This window comes from Pipra filicauda, unplaced genomic scaffold, assembly GCF_003945595.2.
Source record: "Pipra filicauda isolate LSUMZ 115617 unplaced genomic scaffold, ASM394559v2 scaffold50_size3627746_pilon, whole genome shotgun sequence".
In the NCBI taxonomy this organism is placed as follows: Eukaryota; Metazoa; Chordata; class Aves; order Passeriformes; family Pipridae; genus Pipra; species Pipra filicauda.
The window spans coordinates 1,079,599-1,105,942 of NW_024104654.1; the positions used below are offsets into that span (position 1 = coordinate 1,079,599).

The 26,344-nt window shown below is 37.1% G+C and overlaps 1 protein-coding gene across 3 annotated transcripts in view; it reads right to left on the minus strand.

The window, feature by feature from the left end:
* Positions 1 to 25,923, minus strand: part of BRCA2 (BRCA2 DNA repair associated) — a 37,786-nt gene extending 11,863 nt beyond the window's left edge. Inside the window, exons 1-17 of one of the 3 annotated variants that reach the window (XM_027728940.2) lie at positions 25,918 to 25,923; positions 24,776 to 24,882; positions 23,887 to 24,138; positions 21,845 to 21,950; positions 20,963 to 21,015; positions 20,844 to 20,884; positions 20,632 to 20,743; positions 18,442 to 18,497; positions 17,406 to 17,520; positions 13,594 to 14,778; positions 7,940 to 12,739; positions 6,852 to 6,944; positions 5,396 to 5,465; positions 4,570 to 4,988; positions 3,364 to 3,554; positions 2,571 to 2,758; positions 104 to 274 (exon numbers count right to left, since the gene is read on the minus strand). In XM_027728940.2, the coding sequence (XP_027584741.2) occupies positions 104 to 274; positions 2,571 to 2,758; positions 3,364 to 3,554; positions 4,570 to 4,988; positions 5,396 to 5,465; positions 6,852 to 6,944; positions 7,940 to 12,739; positions 13,594 to 14,778; positions 17,406 to 17,520; positions 18,442 to 18,497; positions 20,632 to 20,743; positions 20,844 to 20,884; positions 20,963 to 21,015; positions 21,845 to 21,950; positions 23,887 to 24,138; positions 24,776 to 24,854 (7,931 nt within the window). In that variant the 5' untranslated portion in view covers positions 24,855 to 24,882; positions 25,918 to 25,923. Of the gene's footprint in view, positions 1 to 103; positions 275 to 2,570; positions 2,759 to 3,363; positions 3,555 to 4,569; positions 4,989 to 5,395; positions 5,466 to 6,851; positions 6,945 to 7,939; positions 12,740 to 13,593; positions 14,779 to 17,405; positions 17,521 to 18,441; positions 18,498 to 20,631; positions 20,744 to 20,843; positions 20,885 to 20,962; positions 21,016 to 21,844; positions 21,951 to 23,886; positions 24,139 to 24,775; positions 24,883 to 25,532; positions 25,623 to 25,776; positions 25,882 to 25,917 lie in introns of those variants that run through there. The other 2 variants (XM_027728939.2, XM_027728943.2) reach the window with 2 other exon arrangements.
* Positions 25,924 to 26,344: the final 421 nt, after the last annotated feature.

Here is a 26,344-nt window from a genome sequence, read left to right on the forward strand (position 1 = left end):
CATTCTACTCAATAGTAAATGCAAGGTAGAGGTGTTAATTCTGTAATTTAGAAAGCATACAGTACCACAAGTTACAGGTCCAAATACAGTGCTATACACATACCTATATTTCAATTGCAACAGCACCATTTCTGGTGTCAAACATCTGTTAGCAAATTCATGTGGGAATGACACTTCCATGGCTGCCAATTTCCACACAATCCATCTGTAGTGATTGTAAACCCAGGCCTCAGATATTAGCTTGGGATCCACACCAGGAGTGTCACAGAGGGCTCTGCAGATAAATGGTTAATAAATTAACCTGAAATCTACTTCAAGTTTTAACTTGCCTATTTTGCCCTAGCATTGTATTTGGTGTACGTACATAGGCAACATTAACAAAAGAATATTTATTACACTGAAAACAGGAAGGTTACATTCCATCACCTGATCTGGTTAATGTCTGAATACTGAAGTTTTGTCCTCATATGCCTTGGCAGCACACACGTGCATACAGGTATGTATCCTTGAAACGGAGATACTTGACCCAACAGCAGCTCCAGGGACGTGCTCTGTCTGCTTCATGCAGTTATGCACATAGCATAGATGGACTGAGGTGTGCTCTATTCCCCTTCAGCCCTGCAATTTCCCCTGCTTGCTTGATGGGTTCATTATAATCTACATGATGGCTGGGGGGACCAAGAAAGTTTACAGATAACCCCAGATTTAGAGAAGTGATGTATTAGGAGCAAAGCCAGGAAGGCAGTGATCCTTCCCCTCTCTTCAGCGCTTGGGAGAAAGTTTCTGTCCAGCTTTGGATTTGCAAGGACAAAGGTGTTGGTATACTGGAACAAACCCCACAGAGGGCCAGTAAGGTGATCTTGAAAGCTAAGCACATGACATACAAGCTAAGAGAGCTGGGTTTGTTTGAATTTAAAACAAGCCAAAAAGACCTTATTGCTGTCTATGACTACTGGACTGGAGGGTTCAGAGAAAACAGGGACATTCTTCCTAGAAGCACACAACAATAGGATGAGAGACAACAGACCCAGATGGAACATGAAAAATTCCAATCAGAAATAAAGGTGGTTGTTTTGTTTTTTAAACCATAGGAATGGTCAAGTGACACAGGCTGTCCAGAGAGGTTGCAGAATCTCTGTCCTTGGAGATGTTCAAAACTCAGCTAGGCAAGTCCCTGAGTAATTAATCTAATTCAAACTGTATTGAACAGAGGCTTGGATTGGATGACTGGCAGCAGTCCCTTACAACCTAAACTATTCTATGATTCTGTGAACTCCAGCACATGATTGTTCTTCACTAAGTAGTTGCTGGGTATGAACACACAACATCTCCAGTTCTCCTACGATGAACAAATATTATTGACACCAAAAACATTTCTCAAAGTCACATGGGAGAAGCTAATAATGATTCTGGTTCACTAGCATGAGTAGAAAGCAATTTCTCATGAGAAAGTACAGATCACAACATCGAAGTACACATCTCATAATAGCCAATCTTCCCATTTTGGATTGCTGGCACCAACCTCACCAACTCAAACTTACAAATAAAAACAGTTCTTGAGCTTGGAACAGACCTATCTCTGTCACACTTTGGTACTGCAAAGCAAATACGGCAAACCTCTTGAATTCTGACATTACTTAGATTGGCAATGCATGCTTGACTACAAATACTACTCAAATGCAGGTGCCTGCCTTGAGCGTTTTGTGAATGAACACCAACAGTGACACTGATTTGAAAATAGAGCATCTCAAACGCTGCACCTCAAATCTGCAGGGCCACAACTTGGACTTCAATGATCTTTGTGGGTCCCTTACAGCTCAGGATATTCTATGATTCAAATTAACAGAGGAAATCAGAAGATAATAGTTAAGTATTTTCTGAAGTTTTGCTGCAACAACCCCTGTGCTGTTGCAATGCTGCTGCTGAAGTTACAATGTACACACTTGCTTACAGTAAAACAAAACATAATTTTCATGGAAGTGTTTAGGAGAGGTGTACTCAACACTTTTTTTTCCTGCTCATTTTAAAGGACCTGCAAAAGGAGGGATAGAAGAACTAGAAAGAATGCAAGAGCAAGCATTGCTTCTGCACCTATTTTGGTTCTCACATCTACTCAAGAGAAGGCTTGAATGAAAAAGTGCCTTACTACTGTAGTTTAGGCGTCCTTCAAATTATATGTCATCTTTAAAAAAGTTATATTAAAAAAGCATATTCATCCCTGTCCTGTCAAAGAAGCCCTAAGCACCTCCCAAATCAACCTTCATTCCCATCAAAAAATAGTTGTTTGGGTTTTTTTTGACTATTTACACTGCTGAAGAATTTCCAGACATTTTCTAAATTGACTTTGTATGCTTTCTTTAATGGTCACTGAAGATCAATCACTAGCAACATTAATCTACATAGCAAATTTACAATCCTAAAATATCTTTACACTAACAGAGGTGTACTAAAAATGCACAGTAAAAAAAGTAGTCAGAGGCTTTAAAAGATGAGTGCATTGGATTTATTCTTGGGGATAAGAGAATAACTAATAAATAGCATAGCTATCTCAAGTTCATAAGTAACAGTACCTGTAAAACTCCTTTTTTCCAGCTTTTCCCTCATCTGTAGGTATTAGCCATCCTCCATCAGCAAGTTGCATTCCATTTCCAGCTAACAAATATTCCTTACTGAAAAAGTCTTTGACAAGAAACTGGAAAGATTCTGCATTTGTGCTGTTAACTTGTATGCAATGTTTTGAAACACCATATGTGTATAGCTGAAAAAATGAGATGAAAAAGACAAAATAATGACAATACAGTAAGAATTCAGCTAAGAGTTTTAATATCTAATCTTAAAAATTCAGATTAAATATTTCCTTAAGGTTGAGACAGCTCGTCTATCTTGTCATTTTATATGTAATCCACGAAGAATGAATTCCCAGCAATTATTTTAGCATAATAGCATCACAGTGTGCTTCAAAAGTGTTTTAAAAAATTCAATAGGTTTTGTACCTTCACTGAACCAAAAGCAAGAGGTTTTTCATATAGATTTACCTAAGCTTAAATTTTAATCATTCTCTTATTCCAGCACTTCATATGGGTTAAAAGTCAATAGCAACTATAGTTGGTGATTTTTTTCCTTTTTTGATGCTTCTCTGGTTTGACTATAACACTAGAGACTTTATGACCTTTATTACTGGGAATTGTCTTAAAAAATGTGGATATGCAAAGCTACTTAAATACTGCAGCAACTGGTATAAGAGCTACTCTAAATTCTTACCTAAAAACTGCAGAATGTATTGATTCAAAAGCTACTGAGATTTTATATGCTCTTCTTGAGAAACAGATGCAAAAGACAGACAATAAGAAGATACCAATATACCTCTTCTGTAGAATAAAAGCTAGGAGATTTCTCTTCCACTGCAGTTTTCAGAGAGATTCTATTGCTTGCAGAGGTTTTAATGACATAAAGACTGCCTGGCTGTGAGCGAATATTTTGCCTGCACTTCTTTTTAATTCTCATTTCCTGCAGATCTCTGGCACAGCGGAGATTTGTCACCATCCTGACCACAGCTGCAAAGAAAAAAAACCCCAAAATATTTTTAAAGTATATACCAAATAGAGATATACAGTCACACTACAAAAGCAGATTGAGAGAAGCATATTCACTACGCCACTCTGCAGATTTTTACAAACTGCAAGTCTAAATATTCAAAGTTTAATGCATTTAGAAAGCAGTGATTAATGAAAGCATTTGAATAATATTATATGAAACAAATTATATATTCATATTAATTTTGTGTTAGTCCCCAAACTAAATTTTGAGCCACATATTTTTCTCATCAGACTGAACTCAAGTTTTCATAGAAAACTCCAAATGAAAAGAAATGAGTTGATGACTACATCAACTAATGTAATCTTGAGATTTTGACCTAAATACAGGATCTAATTCTGCAAACGTTCACACACCTGTTCGAATACACACAACAAGTCCTTCTGAAAAAAATTCAGATTATTTGATTAAAATAGTTATAGAAATCACACAGAGTGGAACATTCAAGAAAGCTCAGAAGGCATAAGCCCACACACTAAAGTCAAACAGTTGTACATTTAAACTCTGCCTCTTTGGAAATGACACAATCAACCATTTATATGGAAATCCTACATTTAATTAGAGAACAGAATGAAAACAAGCTTCTGTAAAAGTGAATAAAGTATAGCAAGGTTAATCTAAGGTTCCTAGGTTATTTTACCTAAGAGGTATATAAAAAAATCAGGTATCAAATGAAACATAAGCTATCTTGTTTCTGAAGCACTGTGTGACATATTTTTCATCTTCTTAATTAACTTTAGAGATGAGCAACATATGCTTTGCTTGGAAAAGTAATTATTTCCTAATAATTAGGAAACTAGGAAAAAAGTAGGAAAAAGTAATTATTTCCTAGTTTTCTCACAAAAAGAAAAAAGCTTAAAAAGAAGTTTCTTTTTATTAAAAAAAAAAGTCTGACAGAATATGCAAAAAACCCTTAAAGGTTGAATTCTGACAGTTAGTATTCACAATAGTTAAGGGAGCAAAATCTGAAAATACCTAAATTGTCATTTTCTATGTCAGTGTCTGCTGCATGCTGGATGCAAGACTGGTGATCTTGAGGTTCAGCAGTATTTTGTTCAGTTGTGATCTGATTTAATTCCATCTCTTCGGTCATACTTCTGCTGATCGGTGAGTCACACCTTTTGCTGCTGCTTTGTTCACATGTAGAAAATGTCAGCTTGGTTTTGAAGGGTGGAATAAAAGTTTTAACGGTTTTGCCAGATCTGTACAGACTTCTTGCTTCTTCACTCTCTTTTGCTGACGCCTTACACGGAGTAGAAACCCCTGAAGTACCATTTGAAGACTGCCTTAGTGCACAGTGCTGAAAAATGGCAGGTTTAGATTGGAATCCTTTGAAGTCTTGATCTGGCAGAGTAAGGGTAGGATCTCTGACTTCTTGTCGTTCTTTAGTTGACCTACAGAGATGAAAACGTTTAAACATACAGGTTTCAGCCTCCTGACAAAAGTCTTTTTCGGGATTTTTGTATTCTTTTCTTATTTTAGTAGTACAACTTTCAATATTACATCAATAAAAAGACAAAATAACAGTCTTTGATATTTGAAAAATTCAATACTTAATTTCTAGTGAGAAAAGACAGAGTTGAAGTAAAAGAGTGTAGTTTGTTTAGCATCTTACTGGTCTACTGCAGCAACATGTGTTATATGTGTTATATTTAATATGTTTATTTTGGAGTAAAATTATTAGTCTTTTATAAAGTTGGGTAGTAAATTATTACTGTATATTTTCAGAAAGTTACAAAGGTTTGTGAGGTTTTAAGAAATTGCATTAGAAGAACTCTAAAATCTATAATAAATTTCTCACCCAAAAGGTTGACAAGTTATGGGTTTTAAAGGCACATGGTACATAAATTTTCTTCTGTCTTTGAAAATGCCTGTAAGATAATTAGAAAAAAATATATTTGAAATGGTACATTACACAGTAGACATTTACAGTATGTTTTAGCTAAATTAATGATATAAATATAAAGAAAAGCTTCCAGAGTGGATTTAAACAGTTTTACTCTGTCCTGCCCCAAAAAACGTTTGTATAAACATCTCCATGCTAACTGCAGACAGATCTAAAGGAAATGTGAACACAATGCTGAACTCTCAAGAGTTTGTATTTGTGACCCGGCAATATATTTTTAGGCTCCTGAAAGGGAAATGCTTATCATATATTTAATTCCAGGTAGGCTCACCATTCAATTTAGAACTTTTTCAGCAACTTTCATTTATTTTTTTATTTGAAGTTACAACAGAAAAGGGTACATTTGCCCAACCTCCTCCTTTCATCACTGAAGGACAGGTTTATCTTGGAATTATCAATGTAATTAAATCATATCTGTTGGGAATGTAAACTCATTTGTGCCCTTAGGCTGCAAAGAGGAAGTTTCATATGAGAAGTTGCATATATAAGATGCTACAAGTTCTAGAAGCCAGAGGCAAGACTATACTGGAGAAAGAACTGTTTTCAATTGTTCACCAAAGAACAACACTGTTTTACTGCAGGGTAGGATAATATTGAAATATGAAGGGAATAAAATTATTCTCTGGCAGCAACTTACAAATTCCATTTGAAATTTTAAATCACGGCTTTTATGCCTAGAACAGATTTAGTATAGCATTCGGGAACCAATATACTGATTAAATCAATATATTTGATGAATTCTGCTACTGAATTTAGGTGAGAGCATGCAGTGCTTAAAAAGAACAAGTTTCTTAAAGAAAGAACACTGCTTATCCCATAACCAAAAGCCATTGCCAAAATCACATTATCCTGAAATCCCAATCACTAACTAGTTTCACATAAAACATCAACTCAAACTTTAAAAACTTTGATATCCCTTTCATAAGCCTCCCTATTACTCAGTCAAAATGTAAGCATCTGTAACAGCTATTAGTATATTACCAGTACCTTTTCATTTTTCTGTAGATAATTAATCAATAAAATATATTCTTCCTACTGAGACTAGAATTTCTGAGATTCAGATTGTGAGAAGCTGGATAAATTCCTACTGAACTGGAAATTAAACCAGAGTTCTTATAGAAGTAATATATTGTAATATATTTAGATTCCACACAATAAGGCATACCATTAATCATCTGATTTCAACTCAGCACAGACATTACCAAGCAGCTTCCCTGAATTCCCAGGACTATACTGTTAAATGCAGTAGTTAAGCAGTCTTATTATATGCTAGTTCATTGGAAACTGAAGAATTCTAAAGATAACAACTGACATCGGATTACTGCTTAGAACACAAGACGACTAAAATTACCATCAGGAGTGCTTTTTGAAGCTTTCAAAGATCTGGGGGTATTTTCTGTTCTATTAAATTCAAGCAGTAGCTGTCTTTTAATTGGAGGTTCTCCTAGGATAAAAACACAGAATTTTAGAAGATATGTTCCTTTTAAGTTCAATTTCTTACCAACCTGCACAACTTAATTGTAATTTCTAAGTAAAACATTGAAGAAGTCAGAGCAAGCAGAACTAGCAAATTTTCAGATTGCACATGGTGTTTTTAGACACATAGCTACCTCACCACAAACAGCTCACCTGCACCTTTTTTTGTGTACTTTCAATAACCAAAGAGTCCCTCCAGAATGCTAAAAATGTGTGTAACACATCTTTTACAGAAGCTGTAACTAAGGACAGGGTTCAGCTGTGGCACAGCTGTTTCAAGTTGGACTGATAGAGTCCTACCCACCTTTTGACACCTACCCAAACTTTCCAGCACTAGCCTGCCTGACCTTTGTACCTGAACTTGTGCAGCTGGACAGGGATTCTGTTCCAGTCTACCCTTCCATAAATACTTTTCAGCTAGTCCAGATCTCTGAACAGGTCTGGGTGACTGTGCAAGCATCAACTACCAACACTTCAGCTCTAGACAGATCAGTTTTAGATGGCAAGAAAATGCACATTTAGACCAACAACTACTTTTTGTATCAGACAGCAATCTCAATACAAGTGAAACACTGTCCTCACCTACAAGGCACAAAAAGGTGAAAATGAAAACACTGCTACTCCTTTTTCAATGAAAAAATGCTAGATTTTTGGAGAGGAAAAAAAAAAAGGAAGTTTGGTCAGGGAGAAAAGGAGCAGTAGCTTTCTTCTGTAAGTTTATGATAAAACAGGAGAGTTGTACACCTTCAAAATTACTAATCATAAATTTAGCTTGTACTGTGCATTTAAGGCTGGAAAGAGTGGATAAACTACTTCCTGCAGCAAGAATTTTTGTCATTGACACCTAGAGAAACTGCAATTTCTCTGTGACCCAAAAATCAACATGACAAGCAAAAAAAACCACCCCAAACAATCCACTGTGCAGAAATATAGAGTTGAACATATACAGGATAAAAGACGTACCAAACAAGTTGTTTTCTTCAGAGTGCCTCTTCCCAAAGGTCTTGTTTTGAAAGTTTTTATCCAGTCTGCTACTGAAGGACTGTGCAGCATTAATTTGTACTCCAGAATTGGAAAAACTGTCTTCCATAAAAGCTCTTGCACTTTCTACTGCCTCTACTTCCAAGTAATTTTTTGGAGTTTGGAGAAGATCAATATTAATTTCTGCTTTAGCAGGAGCATTGCACAAAATTGCTTCAGACTCTGTTTTCAACCCCTGATTCAGCTGCCCTTTTCCAGAAGACCTAGTCTCCTCCTGCTGAAAGCTATTTTTAAATGACGTTAACTGCTTGTTGTTCTTAACATATGGTATGTACTCAGGCATTTTGACATGGTGAGTGCTTGGAAAATACTTCATTTCCTCAGGGCAGATGCTTTTAAAGTCAGTGTCTTGATTGCAGCTTTTTTCAGTTTCGGATTCTGAGACCACCTTATCAGTTAAACATTTTGCATGTTGATCATTCTCTTTAATTGAACTAAGTTCATCTGTAATGCAAAGCCCACTACTCAAAAAATCATCAGACTCTTTTAAAATTGCCTTTGCTTTTTGATAGGCATCTTTAGAGATTGTTACCCGTTTTCCACTTGCAGTGCTGAACCCAAAAGCAGAATCTGAAACCAATTCAGTGCTGGCATTTTCTTCCCCTTTTGGTAATGCTGTCTGCATTTTCCTAGGAAGTACTTCAGTGTTCCTTTTAGACTTTTCAACATCTTCCTCAACTAAAAATGTTTCTTGTGCATGTGATGAATGATTACCTTCCATTTCAGAAAAGAGCTGTCTAGCTTTCCTCAGTGACTCTTCTGACAGTTGTACAGGTTTACCACTTGCTGTACTAAAAAATCCGAAATTGCTTGTAGAAGCATCTGATGGCTTCATCTGCTTATCTGGAACAGACAAGTGCCCTCTAAACTTAATATTCTGTCCAAAGCATTGCTTCTGAGAATTTGAAGCAGACTTTGCATCTGCAGATGTGTTTGTTTCTTGGTGACCACTTGCACTAGCACTTGCATTCACTTTAATAAATTGGGACGTGGCTGGATTAGCCTCTTCACTTGTTGCAGCATTAAAAGAATTAACAGAATTAGGACACTCAGCACGAATGACTGAAAATGAATTTCTAGCAATTTCTGTTTGATTAGTTCTTTGGTTAGGCTTAATTTCATATTTTACAGCTTCACTGTAATCTTCTTGAAACATTTGTCTGACTCTTGCTAATGCACTTTCCGAAACAGAAACTGCTCTACCTTTTGCTGTACTAAACACAGTTTGTTTCAGATCACCCTTTTGTTTTTCAACATTAAGTGTTGTTTCTTTTAACCTGGTTAAATTGGTTTCATCATCAGGAAGGCTGACTAGTGACTGGTTTTGGCAAGCATTAACTGTGGTGCCTGTGAAACAGTTTGTATAAGCACAAGGTTCATTTACATGTTCTAATTCCTTACTGTCACCATTCAAATAAGAGCAGCTATTTTTTGAAGTTAAGAGGAGAGACTGATTAGATTTATTGCTATCCTCAACAAATAAAGTATTTTCTGTATCTCCAGGCACACAATTATCTTCAAGGTCATTTGGTACCTTCATTAAATGCAGAGATGCAGCAGAGCGCACAGGAAAATCATCAGTGTCTTCTGAACCATTCTTCTTTCTTGGTGAGTATTCTATCTTTGTCTCTGGAGGTTTTCCATCTTCAGACAAATGAGCTCTGCTTAAAGCATCACTCTTCTCTCCTGTAAGGGCTTCCAATTCTGACTTTCCAGGTCTGACACCAGCTTTTTTATGCACATGTAAAGTTACCAAACTTTTTTCACAACCTTCATCTAGATTCACAAATGTATCCACTTTGACAGGATCAAGAATCATAGCATGCTTAATGGGACTGCTCTCTATTGCCTGCTTAAACTGATCTCCAGGTTCTTCAGGAACGAGCTTTTCATTAAAATTAAGTTTTCCTGGATCACATTGAGCAATGCTTTCAATACACAAATCACAGTCTTTAACACAGTTTTTACCATGCTTCCTTTTCTTGATGAGAGTCTTAAAATTGTCATTATGTTCCTTTCCTACATCAGTATCTTCTGCAAAGAACTGTTCTGCTTTAGCTAAAAATCCGTCAGCGATTGCTATTTTCTTGCCACTAGCAGTATGAAAACCAGTCAGATAACTCCCTTTCACTTCATTTTTTCCCACATCTAGCTCTTGTTCAAAAGGTATTTGATAATGATGGCAAGAACCTATTTTTATTCTGTCTTCATTCACTAACAGGTTCTTACCATGGCTGGTGTCTTCTTCCATATTTTTACAATTTGTTTTTTCTTCATCAGAGTTCTCAAAAACTTTTACATCTCTTTCTTCACACTGTACACTGAGCAAGTGTAGAGAACGATCCAAAGCTGCATCAGAAATGGATGTATTACCACCAGCTGGAGTTCGAAATGTCGGTGATAAGCATTTATCTTCCTTACTGTCTTCTCCTTTCTGATTAGGAGACCAGTTTTCCATTTCATGTGATATACTTAAACTATGTTCTTCTGCAGTCAAAAGAGCATCTTCCAGACATGTTACATCTAATGATCTGTCTTGCAAATTGCCTTCAACTTGATCATCTCCTTGATTTAAAAACTGTTTGGAAGTTTTACAACTCTGTTCATGATTTTTAATGGATGACAGATTGTTGTTATTGTTAATACTATTGAAATCAGCATTTTTAGTATCATTTATTGATATTTTTGTCTTACTTTCCGTATTTTCTTTAAATGCTGTACTAGTATTTTCCTCACTCTTATTCTGTGCACGGTAGGAAACTGAACCTGTGTGAAAAATGGCATTTACGTTTTTGAAATCTGAAACACAAAATGCTTTTGCTTTGCTTTCTTTTGCCAGGCAGCTGAAAAAATTACAGTTAGAAGACATACACTCATTTGAATTGTGGCATCTATTACTGATTTCAGAAGATTTAAACAAATAGTTATCATCATCCAAGTCCCTGAAGAGCTCTGCAGATCTACTTAAAGATGCCTTAGAAATATTTATTTTTTTACCTCCAGCTGAAGTAAAGCCTATGAAATTAGAAAAGCTGTCCTGTCTAGCTATGGGAAAGCTCTCATCCGATCTTCTACTTTCATGTATGTCTAGGTTAGTAAAAGTAACCTTTTTGTCATTTTTATGGAAAACCATTGCATTTTCTTTTTCATATTCCACCACTTTAGAGTCTTCACTTGTATCTTCCTGCTGAGTACAATACTTGTCATTTTTCACTTGATATTCAGATCTAAAAGTGCTACAAAAACCAGCATCTTCCCTTGCTTCAGAAATATTTTCTACATTCTTTGTTCCACATGTTTCTACAGTTCTGAACTGCTGAAAGGCATGACTTTGTATCATATTACTTTGCTTTCTAAACTGTGTAAATTCAAACTGACTACCTGTTTCTTCCAGGATACTAGAAAGTTCGGCAATTTCGGCTTCTTGGCTTGCTGTCAAGGTTTCATTTGCTTCTTGCAAGGCTTGTGGAGTTCTAGGAAAGCTTTTACACAAACCAACTTTATGTGGAATAAACTGTGTATTCCTGAGCTCAAGAAAACTTGTCTGTGAATCTAAAGAATCAGATAAGTTACTGCCCAACTTGCTTTCTGAATCTGAGAAAGGCATATTCTCCTTTTTAACTTGGCTTGAAAAGTTTCTGGCTCTTTCCACAGAAGAGGCTTCAAAGCATTCATTTTCAATATCCTTGAACAGCATTCTGCCTTTTGCTATACTGGCTTCAGAGAATTTAATCTTCTTATTGGAAGCAGTCTGAAAGCCACCAAAGCCCAGATTCAAACTGCATGCATTAAGATTTGCTGATGATTCCCCTTTATGCTTTAGGTTCTCCTTTGGCTTTTTGCTGGAATACATAGGTGCTACTTGTTTCTCTTCTTCCAAAATTACTTCATTTAAAGAATTATTATCTATACAATCTAATAATTCTTTAGCAATCTCTACAGCTACATTACTGAGAGCAGCTGCTTGAGGGCTTTCGTTGTTTTCAACTGACTTTGGCTCTTCATTGTTGGCTACAGCTTCTGAAAAGGCAGCTGCATCTGTTTGCTCCCCTTGTTTTAATCCAGTACTATCATCTTCTGAGTAGTTCATCCTCAAAGGTCTACGTACTTCTCTACAGTCAAGTCCCGACCTCTGGTCTGCAGCATGCCTTTTGTCAGGTGGTAATTTATTGCAACAATCGCTACTGACTCCAGTTAAGCCAAAGTTGATCTGACTCAAAGTATTATTGGAACCGCTGTTTGTCGCAGATGTACAGTCATGGTGCACATCAATCAACTGTTCCTTATCCTTAGGAGAAGACCCAAGTTCTTCTTTCAGGATTTGAGATGCAGCAGCTGCATTGTTTGCATTAGCACTCATGTCTTTATCTTCCTCACCTTTCCTTAAGCAACAGCTTTTAGGGAGAAATCTGGAACGCTTTCTTGCCATTAGGCATGCTGAAGTTAGAACTTTACGTTTTATATTTGAAATAATCTCACTATTTAAAGAATTTGTCTTGTCTTCTTTCTGTGTATTAGATACTTCTAAGCATTTTATTGATGTAGCAGGTTGATCCTCTCTTGCATTTCCCCCCAAGTCTCTCAGGTCTTGTTGCTTCAGCCTATTGCTGAAGGAATTACTGAATGAGTTATCCGATATATCCATTTTTGAAGTACAACTGCTGAAATTCTTTGTCCTGGTATTTGTCTGCAAACACTTTCTCTCAGCAAGAAGAAAATGGTCTACAAGAGAAGATGTTACAGAGTAAAACAGGTTAATAAATTTATTCAAACACATGTAAATTCAGATTTTCACAAAATTTTGGCCCTTAAGATCATTTCTACAGATGCTTAACCCTGGAACCATAAGTATCACTTTTGTTTTCAAATGAAAACACCTTGAAAAGACTGGAGATATATTTAATCTAATTGTATTCTAATAGCCAGAAACAAGTGAGTTAGGCTGCCATTAATGCTATCAGGTAAAAACCAACAAATAAATTTTCAGTTGTATTGAAATTTGAAAAGATGGACTTCCATTCCATGCGTCTCAACATAAGGATTTGTTTCAAACTTAAAATACTTCAACTCCTAATATTAACATAACGCTTCTAGCAGGAACAACAGCTTCTAAAAATAGGAGCGCCTGTTTGCTTTCATTATATTCTTTTTAAAATATTTTGTACTTTTGGAGGCAACAGATGTACAGTCTTAAATCCCCTTATTTTAGAAAAGTAACAATACAACTTTAACATTCTTTATGATCTTTTAGAAGTTATCAACTCAGACAGACTGGCCCTTGACACTGTGGATATATAACCAGCATTGACAAAGATAATTAAGCTTGTCAATTAGAATAATGGTTCAAGGGGAAAGTTTCTATTGCAGAAACTAATCTGAGAAAAGCTACCACAAGATTACTTGAAAATAACGTTATTCTTATCACTATATAACAGACCAATACTATATGTTGATTCCCAGTTGCCGAGCTACTTTATCACAAACACAAGAATTTACAAGATTTTATCTGAAACATTTACATGAAAGGTTCTTAACAAATAATGAATCCTCCACAAATGATGAAATGCTTCACATACCTTGTTCAACATCACTGGCCACCTGACAGCCTCTAAATTCATATGAATCAGATTCCGAATGGGGTAATACAGGATGAATAGGTGATTCAGAGGTTACTTCTTTCTGTATTTTTTCTTCTTGATACAATAAAGTATTATTTATTGTATAAATAAATCTCCTGGATCTTTTTCTCAAGTTGGATAACATATTCAGGCTTTTAAAGCCAGACTTCCTAAGAGTATTTTCACTATTTATTAAATGTAGGTCATCACAATCACCTGGAGATGTGGCACTACATATAAGTGGGTGAGACAAAACATCAGTTACGACAGATTTAGAAGTTGTTTTTAAATGCTTGGAAAAGTTGCCATTGTAGATTACAGAATACTCTGTGACATTTGTATGTTCAATTAAAAAAGCGTTGCAGTTTAAGAAGCTCATTTTGGAAACCTCGGCTGCACGTCCTTTTACCAACTTTGGATCTTGAACACTCAGAGACACAGCTTTTAACGGAGTTATTTCTGATGTTGGGCTGTTTTCAGCATTTTCCATTTCATAGCATTTTTCTGACAAATTGACACTCAATAGCCTTTCTGCTTTTATCAAGCCTGAAGTATTCCATAAAGATGTTTCTACAGCATCGTCCTTAGTCACTAGTACTGACTTCTCTCCTAAATTTTCCTCTCTATGCAAGTCAGAGGGTGGAGAGCTACATACAGACATCTCCAAGTGAGTTACGTCAAGGTCAGATAAGTTCAGTTGAGACCACTGGTTTGATGAAGGTTGCACAGCTTCTTTAACAGGCTTCTCATTCTTAAATGATTTGTGTGTCCTATAATCTTGCACGTCTCCTGAGATCCTAAGCGACTCCAATTCCTTTCTGTGTCCTGTTAAACAGCCATCTTTACCATCTCCTGTACCTTCACTGTTTTTTTGCAGTAAAGCACCGTTCATTTCAGTAGAGTGGCTTTTTTCAGTCCAGCTGTTTGTTTTCACTTCCTGTGAAATGCCAGTCTTTCTTCTATTAGGCTGCTCAGAGGGAACATCCTCCCTTCCGAGTGTTTTATCTGTGTTTATCTCACATTTCTCTACTGCATCCAGAGCATGTGGCATCAGCAGAAGAGTTCCACTTGTCTTAGTGGGCATGTTGAATGTGTCCTCAAAGCTATCCATCTCAACAAGTAAGCCATCTAACATCTCTGACTCTAGAGAAGATGCAGAGGGAAAGAAATAAAAAAATTAAGTTTTAGGAAATAACTTAGGAACAGCATTGGGTTTTTATAGGTAGGTACAGCTTTCAATTTTATAGTCATTACCTTTACTCAGGAGCAAGTTTGTAAAGATAAATTTAAGCAGCTGTTAGAGGAAACAGGAGGCAAAGTTCATACATGCAGATTCCCTGGCCTCCTGAGGACCGTAGTGGCTAAGGTTTCCAAGATGAAACCCAGCTTCTCAAAAAAGTTTTTTTTTCCCCCTCCAGACAGGACAGGAGCATGAGTGGTAAATTTGACAAGAAAAATATCTAGATTTTTTTCCTTCCAAAATTTATATTGCTGGTAGGTATCAGACACATTAAGAAGTTGCCTATTTTTATCTATAACTGGCAGCTAAGGAAACTCTTTTATAACGATTAATTTATTAAACTGTCTTCTGCTACGATATAGAATAGTAAAGCTTCTAGAAGGATTTAGAAAATATTCTCAATCTCTTAACTGATTGGGAAGCTTTTAAGTAGTTCCATGATCAGAAATATATTAGAAAAATAATGAGAATTTTTTGTTTGTGCACAAATATAATATACAGTGGGAGAAAAATAACCCAAACTCTACTTTGTAGACAGTCTTACAAGCTTATACGTACGAAATAAAAATATTACCCTCTCAAATGTATGAACCAAGACCTACCTATCAGTACAGTCCACATTAAAGAATATAGCTAGGTTTTATTCGAAGAGTACTTTTTAAGGTTTTTTCATATCAAAGAAGTCATAATGAAGTACCTAGAAAACATCACTGTCTTCTGTTTTCCTTGGGCATATAACCAATAGCTTAACTTTTTCCATAAGCCTTTTTCAGGTACAATTTCTGTAATTTAAAATTCTATAAGTTTCTCTATTAGAATTTTTAAATAGCCTCATATCCAAAAGATTTTCCAGTTTCCCAGTACTTGGTCATGCACATCCAGTTACATGTAATACATCCATTATGGGTTCATGCTGACACTGTAGGCAACAGAACAGTTACTCATTCTCTTTACTTTCTATTTTATGCCTAAGTGGCAGAAGGTTTCACTAAAGGAGATCTCAAAAAAGAAACTGCAACACTACAGATTGAGTGTACGGGTCCTTTTCCCTTACTAAAGTATGTGCCTCTGAAGTAATTTCTGTGTCCATATTCTTTCATCCTGTAATAACTTGTCAGTAGGGATTTCTAAGACACAGCTTATTTCTTTTTACTTAAACAATAGACACTACCTTTTTTGGATTACAGAAAACCAGGATTATCTGAAAGATTGTACAGATACTGTCTCAAACTGTACACTCATGCCAGGGGAAAAAAAAATCAGGGAAGTTAATTTTGACTTCTGAACTCACTGGAAGGTGATATTATTTGATGATTTGATATATTATGATCTCTTATTTTCTTTAACTGAAACAAAATGTATACCTAATAAAACCAATAGCATTTCATGATCATACAACACTATTCCAGAGAAAACCAACATTTGAAAGCCACAAACACGGAGGTTTGAGCTGTCCTTCTTTTCACATTGCATCTTCAGATACCAAGCTAACTATTATCAAAAAGGGAAGACATAGAAAAGAAAGAAAATTTGCAAGTTATTTTGTACTTTAAGAGAAATGGTTTTCTTCCCCCTCTTGTTTTATTTAGACATTGTTTTAACTGGCCTTCTCTACTGTAGTATGCAACGTAATAAGACATACTGGAACATAGACCAACACATTAAGTTGTCCTCAATTTCCAAAAGTATTTTACCGATTACAATTTACTTGAATAGGTTTACTATCAAACATATTTTTCTCAGGACATTTGAACCTACCATATAAAAATAGCACTGCATATCACTCTACAAGCAACAATGCCTCCTGATCCCAGCATTCTCAGCCCTTCTTTTCAAATTTTAAACTGATTTTTTCACAGTACTTACACGTACCAAACTTTTTTTTTTAAGGGCAGTCCGTTCAATTCAGATAAGGAGACATACAATCCTAAGAATATATTGTCCTGTCTAGTTTGTGTGAATCCCTACAGCACCCTTTTACACCTGTGCACGTTGAACAAATTTCTGGTAATATTCTTCCCTTCTACCATAATTTCTGAACTAAAATCAAAAAGTTCCCATTTGTCACATTTAGAATTACCTACTTTGAGGAGGTGAAGTAAATGAAGAAAGGATATAACAAGATCAAAAACCAAGCTCACCACAGAATAATGAGTGTTGGGGTGAAACTTCATGACAAAGCTAAACCTATTCAATACCTAGAAGCAGTAGTCTTGCTCCCCCTTCAGCCTGTACCACTTCTCTCTGCTCTTCCACAGTCTCATGTCTTCAGCTACAGTGAGCACATTTCACAGTACTAATCTGGTTGTCATCCAGCTTAACAAGGACAGTGATCTAATTCACTGACTCACCAGACATTCCCTTTTTTAAGGCTACATTAGTTTGACAAAGTTGAATTAATTCAGGAAGTGGGAGTAAGTACACAGCTGGCAGAAGAAATAAGCCATAACGGCAGCCCAAGACCTACAATGTAGATTTATCCTCAGTCTTGCTTCACAGTATACTTAGTAGGTAAAGCATCAATGCATACCCAAATCTTTGCCATCATCTTCAGCATTTAGCTTGACTGCCTCTGGTACCAACGGCATACTTGTATCACTTATCTCAAGACATTTATCACAGTTGGAAAAAAAGTTGTGCAAAATCTGTAAACCAAAGACAAAAGCTGTTACAGTACATACCAGTGAGTGTCACTTTAACAGTAAGGCATGCAATTCTAGACATTTACTGCAGTACCTGAATAATGCTGCATCTCTTAAAACAAAAGGAAACATTTTCACAGGTACACTTGAAAAACAAATAAGCAGGTAATCCCCATTTTCGATGCAAATCAAGTTTCATTCTGCAGTCAACTTAAGGGCAGTGAATGGGTTCAGCAGCTTACTATAAGCCTCTCAAAAGGGAACAAAGGAGATACCAGGAAGGACAAAGACATTTTGCTTATTTTAACTTGTAACGGTTTGTTAAATTGTGAAGTTTCAGGTAGTTAAGAATCAAACTTAACCTTATAATTGAATCCTTTTAGTGCCATCCTCAGTTTTCAGTCTGAATAATCATTCAGCTTTCACATACACAGAGTGAAATTACAATTATGCAAGAACTCTCCCTAACAGTATCAAAGGACTGAAATTAAAACCCAGCTCTAGGTGTAGTTGGTTAAGCACAAGAAGTTATTCTCAATGAATAACTTCCAAAAGGTTTGACAGAAGTGGGAGAAAAACAAACCAACCAACCCTCACATAAGTAGCACACTGCAACTCCTAGGTTTGATTTCTCTCTGAATAACACCCACTGCTGCTGAATCCAAGTGGTTTCGGTGGGTTTTTTTGTTGTTGGGTTTTTTAATAAACACAGCAAAAAACATTTCTCAAATAGGGTTATTTGTGAAAATACAGTGTACAGCCATGTTTTGCAAATTTAGTTTTGTCAGCAGTAACTTCAAAAACCATCCAAAGAGGAGAGCTTAAAATGAAAATGACAGAATTTTTCATTCTTGGCTCAAGGAATGTTAGCATGTAACCAAATAGCTTAACTGAAAGAAGAACATAGCTCTTAAAACTACTTACTCTATCTGCTCTTCCATCTTGTTGCTTTGCTTCAGAAACAGAATCATTCTCTCTAGCTTTAGGAGAAAGACAGACAAGTCAATTTATCTTCTCCCAAGTGATCTGCTGAGTGTGTTCAAATACAGTTGTGTTTTGGGAGGGTTTTCATTGGATTATTTTAAATGCCACTCAAGTCTGCGAACAAAAAAAACTACTAAAAACTAACCAGAAGTCCTAACTAAAGAGTCCTACAGCACAATACACAATACACTCCAAATCATAGGTTGTGATTTCTGCTATGTAGGTAGATCAGTTACCACCCGAGAACACTACTCAAGTAGTTATTCATGGCACTACTCATTATTTTTTTCTGCCCAAGGATCTGGATCAGATCTTTGAGTTAGGAATTTGTTTTTGGTTTTTTCCCATTACCTCCCAAAACAGCAGCAATATTTTTTCACTACATTGCAAAAGGAGAAACTGAACCCTATTTTTAAAATGCCTACAGAGCAGTATATTACAATAACACGTTTCACAGGCTCTATGTAGCAGCCAAATAGTTTGCTCTTTCTTTTCGCAGGTGTCAGATGGGAGAGAGGGACCATCACTATTGTAAAATCCTAGGATCATCCGAGAAGGGGGAGAATGAGAGCTCAAACCACAGCTCACCTCCCAGAACATCATTATTAATGTATGGGTACTTTCCCCAGCCTTTCTTTACAGCTCTTATCTTTCTCAACCCATGACCACCCAAAATGGCACAATTCAATAGCCCTGTGAATAGTATCAGCTCTTCCCTCCCAAAAGAGATTCCCAATTCTAGCATTCATTCTTAATATGCTTTATACGGTGTATCAGTTTGGCCTGGCTCTCCCCCCAAGCCCAAGCTGTCTCCTACCCCCTCCCGCTCTCCCCAAGTGAGGGAAAAAAAAACGAACCACCGGAAAAAAAAAACTGAAAGAAGTTCAAATGAAACGGGATTATATCAAATATTTATATATATATATATATTACATATATTTACAATTATATCTACAATTTGAATATATTATACACAACAGGGAACTCCCGAGGGGGAGAAAGGGAAAAGGGAGGGGGAAAACAGGGATAAAAAGAAACCTAAAAACCAAATATCTCCTAAATATACCTGTTAATAGAGAGTTAATGAATAAATATAAAAACGAATTAAATACTTCCCTGAGCGGGACAGCAGAGCTGTGCAAGGCAGGTGCCAACTCCCCCATGGCTCCCAGAGAGACCGGAGACAATGGCAGGTCTGAGCAGCAGGCCCTGGCCTATATAAGCCAAGCGCGTCTACAGAGAGACCTGTCGCCTTCAGCCACCGCAAGAGAGAACGAGCTCTCTTATCTGCGCCTTTTTATGTGTTGTGTTACAGAAAGGAATGATATGGAATACTTCCTTTGTCACTCTTCTAGCTCCTTCCTGGTTACAAGCTGGTCTCCAGGAAGGCCTAGGGTGAAAACTATCACATATGGTCTATACGCTTTATACAGTGATTGCTCTTTTTCATGTTGTTAAACTACGTCAGGAGATAAGCAGACATCCAGGTCTTCCCATTTGCATCAACAAGTCATACAGTCAAATTTCATTTTGCTTATCATATGCTAATGAAATCCCCCTTTCAGCAACACCTTAGGTTGAGGGTTGATATTTAGCCACTGTTAGTTACCACCAAAACAGTTATCACCCATTCATTTGTGCAGCTGTGCAGTAAATGAGTTCCAGGAATTGCCCTGTCCAAACAATCCAGGAAATATGGTCTTGAATTGGATCAGTATCCCAGTCTGTCTCACTGCATTGATAGGACGGCAGTCACAGTGTGAGTGGTTTAAAATGCTGAAGTCAATGCTGCTGCTGGGAAGTTTACTCCACAGGCTACCTACTTAGACTTCATAAACATACAAGACTTAGCCCAATAGTATCTAGTTTTGTGATAGTGCAAAGAAAACATTATCTAATCCTCTTCCTATGCTTTGCTATGTTATTTCTAAATTTATATTCCTTAAACTCTCATACAAAGGAAGAAAACTGTTTCTGTTTAGGGCCGCATTATTTAAAGTCACCCACTATGCATCACTGTCAGAGTTCTGTCTTTTTTAATTAGAAAACCAAACAGTTCCCACTCAGTGAACTTCCAGCGTCAAACCCAGAAGTTTTTAACCCTTAGCAATTGTTCATTCTTAGAAATACCTCTTATCACTGTTTCACCAAGTGTAGGAGGTGTGGCTAAAGAACTTGACCAGGACATATCTGGATCCACTTCTGCTCCCAGACTTTCAGAAATACATTTTGGAGTTCTGACCTAGAAATACATTTAACAATTATATATATATATTTTCTATGCAGAATTCTAAATGTATTACTCAGGAAAAGGAAACAAAATGCATAAATAAAATACATACCTCCAAAAGTTTTGGTGTGCAAAACAAGCTTCCATATGGTCCTAAAAAACATTATGTAAAAAGGATTTTTATCTAGAGATATAAAATACTTTGTAGAACCAAAAAGAGAAAATACAAACCAGGCATAGCATTTCTCTGAGGTGTTCTATAAGTATTCCTTAAAATAGCTGGACTGCAAAACAGAATAAAAATCAAAATATTAATTTCACCTCTCAGTTTCTGAAAATAATGAAATACTTCAATATATTACATATATTAACAACTCCATTTTATTTTCTTTCTTTGCAACCATGGCTATTTCCCTGACTAGATAAAATGCAGATTTCTCCTAACCATCAGTCAGTATTTTAAACCTTACTGTAAGTCTATTACAAACCATAAAAAGTTTCTTTTGTGAAATATGTTAATTTTCAGTAATAATTTTTCTGGCAAGTAATAAATTTAAATATAATCATGCACTCTGTAATGTGCTGCATGAAACCAGGCAAATTGGATTAACTGATTTTAATTAAATGATTATTTTAACTGGTTTTGTAATCAGTAAACTTGAGTACTTTAATCAAATTTATAATATAAATATAGATAAATTTATAAATATAAATATAGACATTTAAATGTCAAAATCAAGGTTATTACTAAAAAAAACCTCAGTAAATACTATAAATAGCTTTACTACTTGAGAAGCACATGATACATCACTACCACTCTTTCTCTGGATGTTGAAGATTTGGAAAGCTGAAATAATGTCAACAAATGACATATTCCAGCTGTGAAAGAGTAGAAAAATAGAAAGGAAGATCACTAAAATCAAGGAAATTTTCAAAATTAGCTTGTGCTTTATTTTAACTCACTTAAGCAACCCAAAAGTATCATAAAACCTACCAGACATACAAGATTATTCACTGCTATGAAAAAGTTAACAGGTAAATACGGTGAGTTTAATATTGCTTTTTGCTTAAAATCTAGTTTATTTTTCATTTGTCTTGACATATTTACCATACCTAGCAGCAAGACAGTTGCGGCAGGTACCAGGAGGAGAAGCAAGTATTTCATTTTCTTGGTCTACTTTCCTTCTTCTGTTACTTGGGCTTATCAAATTCTCTCCGTCTACAACACACAATATAATAATCAACACAACTTTGCAAAACTACAAGTAATAATTTCAATTTTAAAGCTTCAAGACAAACTTTAAAAAAAAATTATGCAGCATCAATTTTAGTTAAAAAAAAAGCCAACTCGAAAATCTTCAGAAACAAAAACCCAATGGTAATTTCTCCTCTAGTACTTTAAATATATTCAAATTTTAAATCCAAACAATGCTAAACATGTTTCAACTGCACAGCTGAAAAAACCCTCATTATGTCACTTTATTCACTTGATATTATTAAAGTAATTTTCAGTATTGTGCCTTTCTTATCATTGCAGAAGTTACTCTTAGAAGGAACACAATACATGCAAACATACACCTGTATCAGCTTTCCCTCAAATTTACTAAGTCATACACTTCTTGATTCTTAAGCAACATAAAGCAAAAATTATTTCCTGAACTGTTGCTAGTCATTGCCACTGGCCGCAACAGCTATTTTTATAAGAAGCAGCTCCAGGCAAAAGAGTGTGTGCCCACCAATGCAGCAGAATCCTCCTGAACAGTGAGCCCCTTACATGAACAACCATCTACTCAAAGGAATCACTACTCAGAAATTTCCGAACTACTTTAATATAAGAAACTACACTTCAATTCCTGCATTTCTCTCTGCTTCTGAGTTCCTGAGCCCACATTCACAGCACAGCTGCGTCCCAATATCACACCAAGGTGAAATCCACCAGCTTCCACCCATACTCTTGTTTTCACAAGAGGAAAAACCTAGATTACAGGAGCCATTTGGATCTGACTAAGAAAACTGGAAGACCTCAGGCCAGTCACAGGTAAACTCTGCACAAACACAGAGCAAAACTAACCATTTTGGAACAGAAGAATCATAAGGTTCCTTTGTTTGCCACTTATGAAACGCTACCAAGAATCCCCTAGGGACTTAACACTGTGACATCCAAACAGCTACATTTAGAAGAAACATGTTCTCAGCTGAGAATACACTGAGCAGAAGTTCAGCAGTAAACTTCAGAAAAACAAAGATGGTAATGATATTCCATGGAAGCACTGTTATAAAGTATGTCTGAACAGCAGTACAGTTCTGCCCCTTTAGAAAGTTTGCTTTAGGATCTAAGAACAATTCTGGTAATAAACGGAGTCTTGTGTTTGTCTGTAACCTGTTTAGAAAAGCTTAACAGAAAGGCACAGACACAGGAGATGCACAAATCAGGTGCTTCAGGAATGGGGTTAGACATTCTCCCATAAAACAGATATACATTCTTGCACACATTCTCCCTAGAAAAAATTCTCTCTGTCCAAGGAGGATGAGTACATCAAAAAGGAGCAGCATGACGTACTTTCATGATGTACTTGGGATTTGGAAATAATGCAATGAGAAGTACCTCATGAAATTCCTATTTTTCAAAATGGAAAAATATAACTTCTTTCTATGACAGTTTTAATAACTCAAAGAGCTTAGTGCTTCCAAATTTTTCCAAGAAAGGCTACAGAGTGCCCTAAGATCACATCATATTTCAGCATGGTAAGTTCTCTCTCTTGAAAAGACTTTCAGAGATCTTACATAAAACAAAAATGAGACAGCTGAAAAAATTCACTCTGATTCTCAGTCAAAAGGTTACACTAATAAGCTCATATCTCCTTATATTAACAGTATTTAGAGTATTTGGACCACAACAGTATCTTTTATACAGGGAATTTTGTGTATATATTACCACTTTATCGCAAGGTTGAATTCATTAAGATTTATTCTCTATTTTTTTAGACGATCTTCAGAAGACTACTAAAATAAGCTTTTTAGTCACACGATTCCTACAATAGCATTACCTGTTACTGTAACATCATCAGCTACAACACCAAAAGGTAAAAAAAAAGTATTTTGCTTCTGAAGGGCACAAGCAGCCTTTAAGTATCACTTTAAAAAAAATTACTCACTCGTTCTGTTTTTTTTCTGATCCAGTTCTTTTTCAGGAGAAGAACAAGGTGGCAATATTGCATTTTGTTCTTTAAAGATCAGTGGAGTTGATGCCAGCTGAGTGTATGTAGACGGTTTTGTCCTTGGAGTTTTAAAAGATGTTTGATCAAGCCAGCCAGAGGGAGCATCAAGCTCTCCAAACACTTTAGGCTCATATGGTGGTGCTTCTGTGCTGAGTTCTTCAAACCAGTTGAGGCTGATGGGCCCTAAATCTATGAAGAAAAACATACAGAAAACCATATGAAATGAAAAAAAGATTCTACGTGCAGGATTTGAAAATACATTAGGCATTTAAATGCTAACAGAAAAACACATTGCTCCTTCCATTGCCATACTGCTGTTTATTTTGTTTCTGCATGGCTTTGAACTCTGATACCCACAAAACATGTAAGAATGTCTAACCAATTTCTCAGACAATTAACAAAACCAACCAAAGAGCACAAAAATATCCAGGTTTTTTTTAAATTATAAGTATACTCTTAGTGTCTTTCTTATTTTGCTCAGACTGGCAAGTTAAACAGGTTCCTTTTAACATTAGCAACTCATTAATAATTACAACAGGTGCATTTGGCAAAAAACTAAACCTGGTCTGCATGTGGATATATATGGACATAGCGGCTAAAAAAGCAAGTACAAAAACTAGCTAAGCACATGTCATGAAAAAAACCTACGAATAAAAATTTAAAGAAATCTACAAAATGCAGATATTAGCAAATACAGATTAAGGGCCAGAGCAGCAGCTAACAAGTTGCATGATGCCTTCCTACTGAACATACAGCAAATGTGTATAATATATTGATGCACAGAAAGCAATCCTAATAAAAATTATTTACTTTGGAGAAGCTGTACCTGATTCACTGCAATGGGCCTTAAATATTTCAAAAAAAGTTGGTCTTTCCACAGGTTTGTAAGCCATTTTCTTATCCATAGCATTACTGGAACAGCTGTTGAAAAGCCTGAGAAGAAATAAGAAAACACTTTCATACACTGCTGTTCCAATGTGGCACCGCAAGTCCTAAGCCTGCCTTCTTGCATTTCTTGGTGTGTCATTACCCAACTTACTTAGCTTTAAGACTGTGATGTGAGTGTTCAAACACCACAATGATTAACATGGTGCAAAAAAAGCAGACAAGAGGAGCAGAGAGAATTATACTGGAGATTATAAAAATACTCAGCAAATACAGGAGAAAACCAAGATGGAAAAGGCAGAACACCTGTGAGGCATTTTGAAAACAAATCAAAACTCCACACTCACTACTATAGGCTGGGGTGGAATATACACTATTACATATATACTCTTACAAGCGCTATATAACTTATGTGTCAAGAATTTGATTCAAAGTTGTTTTCAAGTGGAGCAGACATTGCCAGTTTCACGATTTTGTTAAAAAACAGGTATAAATAAGACTGACGTAGGACTTCACCGTTTAGTACGTTTATTGCTTCGACAGTAAAATCAGTTTCCCTGGCGATGATCGCGTTACACGCGCTGCCTAACCAAAACCATGGGAAAGCAGGGCATTTTAAAACAGGGTAAGGGCTGCCCTGAGACAGAAAACCAAAGAAATTAAACACTAAGAAGCACATTTTAAAAAAGAGATTTGACCTGTCCACGCTGCTTCCCGGTGAGGGAAAGCTCCTCCCGGGCAACGACCCAAGCACGGAGTGCGGCCTGTGCAGCCGCCCCCGGGTCTCCTTGGGGCCTCAGGGGATGAGCCCGGTCACCGGACACCCCCTTCCACACCCGCGGTGACCGCAAACCCCCGGCGGGCTGTGAGGAGAGGGGAGGGACTCCGGTGGAGCAGCGGGGACACCGCGGGGCAGGGCCGAGCCACACGCGGGGCCGTTACCTGCCGGCGGCCCCTCGGGTGGGGCGGTGGCCGCAGCATCGCCTCACGCAGGGACGGGGGGGAGAGGAGGGGACGGGAACAACCCCCACCCCGCCGCCCCGTTCGAAGCTTGGCGCCAACACCCCCCCCGCGCCTGCGCACCGGGAGCATCCGCCGCTCCCGCCCCCCTCCGCATCCACCTCACGGGAAGGAGGCGGCGAACCGGCCCCGCCTCTCCCGCACGGCGGGGCACGGGCAGGACGGGGCGCGGGGGACGCGTGGTCCCTCAGGGGACTGATGGTGAGCGACGTCCCTCAGGGGCTGGCTCCGCACAGCACACAAAGGGAGCGTGTCCTGAGCTAGGGTGGCAGACAGCAGCTTCACTCAGCGTCCTAGAGACGCGAGAAATGAAATACCACATCCAAGGCTGACAGGACCCATCCTGCTGTGCAACAGCAGCTAACACCGACCTCCCAGGAAAAGGCTCCGGGGGGCTCACCGTATGTGGCAGTGCCATCACGGAGTGTCATGGCCTGTGCAAACCTTAGCTTTTCAGGTGTTTTTGTAGGCCTTGACACGTGAAATTATC